This window comes from Botryllus schlosseri, chromosome 13 (genome assembly GCF_051294905.1).
Source record: "Botryllus schlosseri isolate E-star chromosome 13, Bs_hap1, whole genome shotgun sequence".
NCBI lineage: Eukaryota > Metazoa > Chordata > Ascidiacea > Stolidobranchia > Styelidae > Botryllus > Botryllus schlosseri.
In genome coordinates, this window is record NC_137248.1 from 9,313,829 (window position 1) to 9,325,163 (window position 11,335).

General features: G+C 41.2%; 1 protein-coding gene across 1 annotated transcript; it reads left to right on the forward strand.

Annotated features, from left to right (window-relative positions):
- Positions 1-8,854: 8,854 nt before the first annotated feature.
- On the forward strand, positions 8,855-9,436 carry LOC145454250 (uncharacterized). Its single transcript, XM_080332251.1, has one exon. It carries the CDS (start codon positions 8,855-8,857, stop codon positions 9,434-9,436), a length of 582 nt encoding a protein of 193 aa, XP_080188377.1.
- Positions 9,437-11,335: the final 1,899 nt, after the last annotated feature.

Here is an 11,335-nt window from a genome sequence, read left to right on the forward strand (position 1 = left end):
TACTTCGTCCTAGGAGCTATATTTGCCCTACATTTTCAATTTTCAATGTCGGTCCTTTATGACGCCACAATGGAATATTCGTGACGTTATAGCTTAAAAAAACAATAAAAAGCATCTTTTAAATTAGGGCCTTGTTTCAAACATGTTTGTTTTTAATTGATTTTTGTTTTAAATGCAACCCTAATCATAACGTTGATTTCATTTTACTTCACCCTTTTTGGCAATCGAATTCGAAATGCAATGGGAGTTTCGTCTCCGTGACGTAATCATGCCAAATATCATTTGAGGATGCCGTTCAAAAGTCTTTTTATATTTGTCACGATTAGGTCACAAATACAGAATTCTAACTGCGTGTCGAGTGGAACTTTAATAAGTCACGGATTTTTTTCTCTCGTGGAACGGTTGTAAAAAGATTAATAACATCTGCAATACAGGCTTACAGCCGCTACTACTTCTAGATCGGAGATGTCAGAAAAGTACTTGTACTGAAGCTGGTTAGGCATGCTCATACTCATGCGGGTCTGCCACTACTTGTCCTACACGTACTCCGGCGTTTTAGACTATATATTACTATATGTATAATGCATATCTACTACAACAGTTTTGAAGCGCCATAGGCCATAGACTAATCAATTCAAATTCCAGCTGTCGGCACACTTTCAGCCATTCTGGTCAAGATGGCCACGATGTGAGCTCTAATTTTCAATTTATTGCGAAGCAAAGGGCGATCATTATATACGATGACTCGATTGTCGATATGAATATTCATATGTATGTGTTTCGCGCGAATCCGGGCAAGCAATCATCTCACGGTACGTAGGTCCATGCTGCTATGTTTACACCTATAGTTTACACATGTTGTCGTAACCGGCCTGAAAAACCTCGTACCCCATATGCAAATACAATCGAGTATCATGAGAAGTACCATATCTCTGCAAATGCAAGCCCTGATTCGCACCAATCCCACTATAACTGACGTTGCCAAAGAAAAGTCTGGATCCATTCGTGTTTGGTACTTCTACGAAATATCAGATGCCATTATTCTCTACTAGACCGTTCAAGCGTATACTGTAATACGTTTGCTATACAGAGACGAAGTAACGTAAGACGCGCATCGATCAAAACCCAGTGATAACTGCGAATAGTAATCGATACTGCAGCGATGGGCATCGTAAAAACTGCGAAGTCATACCATGCAGCCCGTCTGTCGCCGGCCTTCTCACAAAAGCGGCGTATATGTGACTCTATCTACTGAATCAATCCTGCCGAAGGTGTCTTTTATATGATCGTGTGCACTTATGTGCAACGGCAACTTTTACTTCCCTTGGGCAAGATATGAGAGATTCCGCAAAAAGTAAACATTTGAACATGGTCGCTGTATGTTTGCTCTAGTCCAGTCACGATAAGGTAATGGCGGTGTGTTTTGCGGATATTGATGAAATGTGGTGCAATAGTATGAGCGCAGAACGTTGCGTCATGTAAGGCGTCACTTGCTAACCTAATAAGGAGAAAGCCTATCGTATGGTGGATATCTTTGATTTCAGTTGTTAGATGAACGTGGATCACTCTCATAATTACATTTGTCAACTCAGCAAAATGCCCGATCGCAATTGCCGGTTGGATTACGACTTTGACTTCGGATTATGCACTTGTCTTCATTCATCATTATAAATATTCCATCGATAAAAATCAAAGATAAATTATATTCTTTTTCGCCTGTACCATCGAGATGCTTTTGACGACGGAGATGCGATACGACCGTAAAGCGCGATGGACACTGGTTTACATTGAAGTCTGCACCCCCGATTTTTCTCCCTCATCCTACCCGTGGATGCTGAACGCCTAGAAGGATAGCAGCGGATACCAGTTTTCGAGTCTTTGGTCTGACGGGGGGCTAAACGACTTGAAATTGTACATCAATAAAACGCTCATCATCTCTGACCTCCATACAGATAGTAATACGCGTTTGGCAGACACTCTCAGTGAAAATATAATAACAGTGGAAGTAGTAAACCTATGCACAATTGCACATGCACAAATTGGACAAGCAGAAGATACATGCGATGATGGTACAAGGTGGTGATATCGATGTTTCAAATCGTTATCTGTCAAACCTCAAAGCGTAGGCTACAGCTCTTGCTCCAATTTGGTTTTCGAAATCGGCAATTGAGCATACCAGAGGTGTTCTGGGATGACCCGATTTCCATAAATAGCTCAGAGGTGGTCAAAGTAGCCGGGAAAGCTATACAACTAAAAGTGGCAAATAGGCTGTGAGTAGAATAGTGCTCTTAGAAGCAGCCTAAAACTACTAAGTCACAAAATATCACAAAGTAAGAGTGGAGGAAAATTATATTTACTTTAGTAGGTGTTGAAGCCTATAGATAGGGAGAAACTACTTAAGCAGCATACTTCGAAAGAGTATAAGTAGGCCTACTTGTGTAGGCTACTTCGTTACTGATCGAGTGACCGTCTCTGCAATTAGGCTATACTTGATAGAGCATTGTGTTATCCTGTAATTTGGGTTGATCGTATGATATATTTCAAGATATGGACGTGAAACTCGACCACTATATTATTGCATCCTTAACGAAAATACATAACAAACAGCCGACAATGATGGTGGTACAGAAAATATGCATGCACTGGCGCTGGTCAGCACGAATCAGCCTGTATTTATCGAAGATATATGAAAGACTACAACGTCTACGCAATTCTAAAAATTACCATAGTCTTATAGTCGTGATACGATGATATCAGACCGGCATTTGCTCAAATAATGCTACGTCGCATAAACATTGTTTTCAGTCTCCTAATAGTGACCAACATTGCGACTATGAGAACGATACACGACTCAAATGAATTTACAATATGGGGGAATTGACGTAGTTTGTTGATCGACCCCCATCGCTACCGAAGGACTGCGATTCTAGTCTCGGCATTATTTTTATTATGCATAAAATCACGTAGCGACTGCAGCACGTTTCGAAGTGTCGGAGGGTTAACTGAACTCCTTCTATCTGGGTGTCGCTGTGCAAAAGACGCCCAGAGAAAAATCCGATGAAGGACCACTGCATGATCATTGATCATTAATCAACATCGAACACTAGCTACTATATCGGGCATTACTACTAGTAATTATACAGCATGGTGCATTACATCGCATTGTGTCTTGTGCATCGCATTGTACAACGTGTACACTGTACAGTATACAACTATACATACATGCTACAAATGCTACATGTATAGGCTACGACGTATGTATTGTATAGGCCTTATGTACAATTGTACAAATGTACATTGTTTGTACTATGTACAATTTTGTACATTGTGTCTTGAGCGGAACAAAATAATGGAACCACTGTTTATGATTGGGAACTGGCTCATACTCCCGAATAAATTTGCGCTGCGACGTCTCGCTACTGATGTCAATAAAATCAATGGATTTGCGACACGACAGCAGCACATCATTCTATACAGCAAGTCCGCCCTGCCTCAGATCCTTTCATTCGACATTAGCAACTATTAGCAGAGATGAGCATGGATTAGGATTAGGATTTGAAAAAACAGGATTTGTGAAATGTTGTCGGATTTGAATTGGATTAGGATTAGAGATTTTTTCTGAACGGAGTAGGATTTGGATTGGATTTACCGATTTTCTGGGAGATTGATATGTCGTGTGGCGAATGGCGACAAACTTTATTCAGGTCAGTTATTAATAATGTACTTACATGGTACACTACACTACTGCACACTCAGTGCCAATGAGGATGAGAGGTGCAGCCCAATGCTAGGTTATCTTAAATCAAGAGAGTCGTTGGTTGTGAAAGAAAAATTTCCGATTGCTCCCTTGCATAAATTAACATCTTTTCTGAATTTCAAGTTGGAATCGGATTAGGATTGGACATCGACTTGACGATACAAAATATTTGGATTAGGATTTGAAGCTTCGGATTCGGATAGGATTAGGACATAGAAATTCCAAATCCGCTCATCTCTGGCAACTATCCAAAAGTTTACTATCGCTATCCAGCAGTCACTACAAAATTACGGGAAACATGGTGAATTATGTCATTGTGTCTAACCTTTACCGTTACTTCCACAGTTAAAGTTACTTGGAGACCTCCCGTGGAAATATGGAATTTGTAAGCCACCGCCAAAAATTTCAAATGGTGCAAGAACGAAACCGCGTCACGTTGTTGCAACTAATCTGTCGGCGCGTGCTACAACGACCTCGTCCAACCTCCTGAGTTAATGACAAAACGTTTGTTCGATGACCTCTGGGCATGATTTGATTTGCGGGACTGCAGGCAGGATGTTGACGCATAAATGGCATTTACGCCACTATGATACAAATATCAGTGTAATTGTCTACGAAGCTTATTCATGAATCCCTATATACAGTCTTGTACACTCAATATACATTATCATGTCCCATGTCCATACCAATTATAGTAGGCCTAGGCCAATCAAAATTCGCGAAATCGATATTGTAAAAGCTCGTATAATTAACATATTTCAAGAAAGTAAGGACACAAGGAATAAGGCCGGTACGCGCGAGACTGTGCGGCAACTTCCTGATTAGCATCACACAGCTCGTGCATCTTGCACTTTGGTTGGCGTGAATTCTCGTAACAGAATCTCGACATTGTGTCCGTGACGAAATTGCACTATTCTATAGCAAAGGTATCATTATATCTTATAATGCGGTCGCATGCTTATGCTGTTGAAAATATATATCTCTAGCTTGGGATAGCAACACAAACCGAGTTCTCTGTACTGTCTGCATATATCAATTTCCAGGTGTATGAGACGTCTTATGACTACTTTTCAAAACTACATGCTTAGTTTCAAAGACAGTAGATTTCACTTCTACTATAGTAGTTTAGGACTGCTTAGCACTATTTCTACTCGTATTTGAGTAGTCTATACTTGACTACTTTGACCACCTCTGCATCGTACAAGTGCAACGTCAGTCCAGTGCCGATCGACGATCCGTGACACCATCTGGAACATTGTAACTCGATGGGCAGACCTGCTTCATACGCGAGTCGCATATCAAAATCTTAGCTTTAAAAGGGACACAACACAAAATACGAATTTATTCCGTCGAAATGGTATCGAATGAAGTGGCCGATGCGTCTCCAACCGTGCTGTCATGTGTTTGAAATTAGGCTGATATGACGTCAAAGCAGTGCGAAGCAGTGCCTTCAAGTGCTACTGAGATTTCGGATCGGTAATCTTATTACTCCGTAACAGGGTTGTAACCAAGTCACATGGTTCCGAGTCACGAGTCAATTTGACTTTTGTGGTTTTGACTCGAGTCGAGTCGAGTCATTTTCAATTCATCACCGACTCGAGTCCGAGTCCAAGTCACAGTATTGAAGTCATGTTCAACTTATGTTTTCAATCCTGCTTGGGTGATATCGAATTCCTTGCTTGCCAAACATGCATATTTTGTCCCTATCATAGTCTTGGCACAAGTTTATTTAGTTAGGCAGATAACAGACAGTTCCTGGCCTCATATACCGATGCTACAGATAGACAAGACAGGCCGCCAATACGATAACGTTACTAATCTTAGAACTTTAAATCAAATATCTGTCTTCTCAGTCTGATATATCACAAATAAAAGCATTCAGTTTTTATTACGAGCACATCGACGACCGCTCACAAATAGCTTATAGAGAATTAACGAATTCACGTCTACATACTATCTGATAGAAGACCTACGAATTCACGTCTAGCTAGATACAAGCTGGTAAAGAATCAACAGATAAACGCTTATGTAGAGGTACACGTTTGCTTTCACATCATATCAGGTGGTTGACCAGAAAAAAAGTCAACTTTCCTGCTCAGCTGCCAAAATAGTCGCCGGAGCGTTACTTTAGTGCTGATTTAATGTTGTCTTAGTCTAATTTGCCCTACATTTACCAAAAAAATTCTCAAAAATGAGGACAGAATCTCAAAAAAAAGGCTACTTCTTAAAATTGTTAGATTATCTAAAATAACTTAAATTTGGCTTAATTCCAACCAGTAGAAAGCAATGCTAAGAGAAAATATTTTGGATTAATTACAAATAGAGACTTTCGAAATATACCGGCTACCTCATGATATTGTTAGATTGTGTAAAAATATGATTCATAAAAAATTTGGCTCAATTCCAACTAGATGAAGCGGAGTTATTAGAGTGGAATATTTTGGATATGAAAAAATAGTCGACTTACTGCTAGTATGTAATTATATTATATGAAATCATTTCTCACTAAAAATACTCCATGTATTTTCAAATCCAAAATTTTTCTCCTCTCATTTCATTGATTCCACTTTTTCAAATTAGGCCAGATTCAGTGTTCTTTTTATGCAACGTAGCAATTTTATCAAGTAGCCCCCCAGTAGAATAAAAAAGAAGGTATTTTTGATCGGCCCCATTGTACAAATATCACACAACATTAGCCATTCATTATTATCACGTGCACAATGCACATACCTAACAAAACGTCAAACGGACGGAGGGTATTGTGTGTTTTCACAGACAGCAGATCAAATCAATGAGTTACACTTGATGCAGGAATTGAAAAGCAATTTTGAACCACACTGAAGAGCATTAGATACTCATCCATTCTAGTCGGCCAAAAATGCAAAGAATCATCGCCTTCATATCTACACATGAGCTTATCAGTCTCTTCCAAGTAGGCTACGTGACCATCTGAGTCATTTCTTTGGCTCTAATTGGACTTTGCTTCGATTGTTTGCTTGTATAATTGAAATGTCTTGAGTACTTTGATGGCGGAGGATGTATTACCTCTTCATCACTGGATGATTTTGTACAATGTATTGCTCTTTGCTACTATGTACCATTGTCTTTTGCTTTTACGGCGGCGTATATCTGATATCAGACGAGTGCAACGAAAGCAGTGGTGACAAATAGCGATGTCGACAGAATTCGTCACATGCGTTGATCTAACCATTTTGATTCGCAACTTTCTCCACCTTCAAGTCACATAAAATAAGCCAAGTCAATGACTTGAGTCGAGTCATGCGTAATGACTCGAGTACAAGTCGAGTCAATGCAAATATTGACTCGAGTCGAGTCGAGTCATTTTCCCATTTCAAGAAAATGACTCGAGTCAAGTCGAGTCACAAAAAAATCGTGACTCGAGTCTGACTCGAGTCATTACAACCCTGCTCCGTAACTCAGTCCTCGTTGGGTAGCAGGCAGAGATGAGCATGGATTAGGATTAGGATTTGAAAAACAGGATTTGTGAAATTTTGTCGGATTTGGATTGGATTAGGATTAGAGTTTTTTCTGAACGGATTAGGATTTGGATTGGATTTACCGATTTTCTGGGAGATTGATGTCGTGTGGCGAACGTCGACAAACTTTATTTAGACCAGTTATTAATGTACTTATGGTGCACTACACTATGGTACACTCGGTGCCAACGAGCATGAGAGGTGAATAGCCCTATGCCAAGGAATCTTAAATCAAGAGAATTGTTGGTTGTGAAACAAAATTTCCAATTTCTCCCTTGCATAAATTAGTTCTTTTTCTAAATTTCCAGTTGGAATTAGATTAGGATTGGACATGGCACTTGAATATACAAAAGTTCTGAATTAAGATTTGAAGCTTCGGATTTGAATCGGATTAGGACATGGAAATTCAAAATCCGCTCATCTCTGGTAACTCGTGGCTTTGTAATTATTGAGCGAATCTTAACAGATAAAAGTCATCTAGGTGGCTTTGATCCATTTATCACTATAAACAAACTCTTCATCCCATTCTGTTCAAGTTATTCCTGTTGAAACTTTTTTTTTCTTACAATTAGGCTATCTCGTAATATTGGTCAAACTATGAAGTTGTAAAGCCTTTACAATACAAATGGAAGAGCCATCATGGTTTGCCAGGAGATGATCGTGACCTGCGCTATAGTACTAAGTGTTGGGATAACTCGAGGCACCTTTTTCGTATGACTTGACTTGACTCGAGTCACTTTGCTAAAATGACTCGACTTGACTTGACTCGGTGTATCAGAAATGTGGACTGGCGGTTGGGTGGGGAGACCGGCAGCGGCGGGCAAAAGTCGTTCGAATTATCGCGGCTGTGAACTTGCAGGGTCTCAAAGATTTGTTGGAACAGTCCTGGGCAATTTCTGTTGCCGTCGATTGTGGTAACAAGCGGAGTACAAATTTATTGGATATTCGCATTCGATTGTATTCAACCAATGGATGGTGATATTCACAACTTTCACGTGATTGCTGTTCCTGTGTTTGGAGCGAAAACTGCCAAACAAATTTTTCAACTGTTGACCTCTGTTCTTGAGATTTTGTGTTCGGATTGGAGGACCAAGTTGTTAGGGTTTACTAGCGACGGTGAACCGACAATGACAGGCCACGTCGGTGGTGTTGGAACCTTGCTTCAAAAGGAATCTTCACAAGAGATTTTCCACTTCTGGTGCGGACTACACCAACTCGACTTGGTTGTGCAAAAGGCCTACTCGAAGCTTGCCAATGAAACTTTCATTACTCAAATGAACAGCTTGATCGGATTTCTGCGCCGACAGCAGAAGCTCCAGACTGAGATGCAAGAGAGAGAGAGAGATATGATAGTCTTTCTCGCCTGCACCATCGAGATGCTTTGGCGACGGAGTTGCGATACGGCCCCATGAGGTCATCTAGTCTGCGCCCCCGTTTTTTTTTCTCCTCCATGCTATCCGTGATTGTTGAGCGCCTAGCAGGATAGCTGCGGATACCATTTTTCGAGTCTTTGGTATGACCCAGCCGGGAATCGAACCCACGACTAACCGCTCGAGAAGCCGGACGCATAACCATTACACTATCTCGCTCGGCAAAGTACATGCCCACGCTTTGTCGACACTCGGTGGACTTGATGAAATCTCGGAGGCTACAAGGAAAACTGTTCAAAGGGGAGTCGGCCTTTTGCGCCCAACTTCATAGCGTCTGTGATCTCCTGGCAAACAACGCGGACATCAAAAACAACGAGACACCACCGACGCTCCCGAAGGAACTGGTTAAGTTGCGTCGTTCAGCTGTCTCGGACTTGGTTCGCGAACAGTCAGGACGGCTTCGAGTAGCTGGGTGGGCCGAAGAAAAACTCGAGGATGTCGAGACGGAGCACGCTCAACTGCGGGACTATTACAGAGATCATGACAATTTCCGCATTACGCTGGAGGAAGAGGGCCCTGAAAGCAGCTTCAGGGACGCTTGGGGTGTCCTCGAGGGAATGAACATCCACCTGCCCACCCTAAAGGACTTCTGCGGAACGCTCTCGACCGTGTTTCCAACGACGGCACCAGTGGAGGCGGATTTTTCCGCCATCGGAATTGAAAAGGATGACTACCGGGAGAGCCTGACCGATTTCTCGCTCGAAGGCTGCCTTCATGCAAAACAGTTTCAAGAGCTGCAGAAACTTGTGTGATTTTTGGTTAGATCATTAAACTTGAAACACCGGCAGGTGGAGTAACGCAAAACACGAGCTTATGTTTTCACATAAAAGTCTCAGTATGGCATGTACCCTCCTACGCCAGGTAAGCCATCTTTCATAAAAGTCTAATTTAGTATAATTTAAAATTCAGGTTGAGTATAAAATAAGCTATTTTTGCTAAATTGTACTTAAGTACAATTTAAAGACCCCTGGCTATACCGGTTAACAGAGTGCGGACTCCGATGATATATAATTAGATTACTAACCTACGGATAGATATTACACGCAACTCCTGGCGGTTACGCATGGGCAAACAGTGTCTCTTCTTGCGCGGAGTAATCTAAAAGTAGCATAATTGGCAGTGCTACATCTGGTGACCCGAGCGCTTTAATTTAATATAATTGGCCATGATCGAAAAAAAGTGTCGCAGTGATTTCGAAAATACAAAATAAAATCTCGTCCGGACAATGGAACCATTTCATGACATGCCGCCCTATTTCTTGTCGCTTTCTTTTTCTATACTGTATTCTTTACTTTCATTCAGTGTGCATGCCTCCTCTTTACTACGCCTAGGCCAAGGTGGGTGTCCGATTCCATTGACAAATCCAAGTCGCTTCGACATCTTCCTGTCTATTCATTGTATCGCATTTTTTGTGGTGTATTGAACTGATAAAAATTGCTAATAAACCAATGATGATGATGATGCACCCAGAAACAGCTCTCAAAGCCTGAAAACCGGCATTGCTCCAAGCTCCAACAATGGCACCGCGCCGCAACACCATGAACATAACAATCACCAATTTCGTCCAGCGATTGTTCTAATCAATGCCGATTTTCAGACTTTGGGGGCTGTTTTGAGGTCGTTCCATTGTCTTGACAAGAATTTATTTCGTATTGTCGGAATCAGTGTGACACTAGCTTTCGTTTAACACCAGATTAATTACATTTCATACCCCGGGTTGGTCCTCGAATTATTTTCGTAAGGTCGCTATACTTATAGTGGCTGGTAAACTCGGTTCAAGTCGTGTTGTGTAGGGTCAAGTCGCATGTCGTGTACGTACACGTGTATCAAGTCGCATGTCCTGCATAGACAGGAAGATGTCGAAGCGACTTGGATTTGTCTATGGAAGTCAAGCGCGTTTCCACGGTACATCGCGTGACGTATTCACGGACGCATCGATCAAGGCACGCTTATATTGAGAGCGGTTTTGCCTGCAAACCTGGTCAGTGGTCACGTATAGCGATCTTTGCGCAAAGCGATCTGCTTTATCGAAATGCACTGCATGTTTTGTCTCGCTTAGAGATGACTGTTACGCATTATGAACTAGAAATATGATAAGTGACTTTGGCCCCAGACGAGTAAAATATAGCTGAGAAGAATGTAATTGATATTATGGTTCGCGAAAGTGTCGGCTATCGTGGGTGAGGTATAAATAGAGTGAAAGTTTATTTGACTCGTTGAGATGCACATTATCCTGTGTTGAGAGTTTTACCAACGCAAGCATTTGTTATGTATAATTCAGAGGTCTCAAACTCAAATGTGCTCGCGGGCCAATGTCCTACTTTATGATGGCGCCGCGGGTCGCGGCACCAATGATAGGGGAATTCAGTGTATTTGCGACTAGGCCTTATTTGAGGACCATACTGACAGTCCACACGCATCTTGAAAATGTGATTTACTATTGTGAATACACGCCTGGCACGAAAAATTCACATTTTAAAATATTTGAATAAAATTGTTGCTGTATATTTAGCTGTAGATACCATGCGAGAGTACAAATGAATCAGGACATCGTAAAAGCTGTCGCGTTATAATTTTGCAGCTAGCGGACATTTGACGTGTCACAATTTTATAGGTAGAATATTTTAGAATTTTTACAAATATTGATCTGA

Excerpts from the sequence above, each read along its gene's own strand:
- LOC145454250 (XM_080332251.1), top strand. The coding sequence starts at position 8,855 with ATGCCCACGCTTTGTCGACACTCGGTGGACTTGATGAAATCTCGGAGG.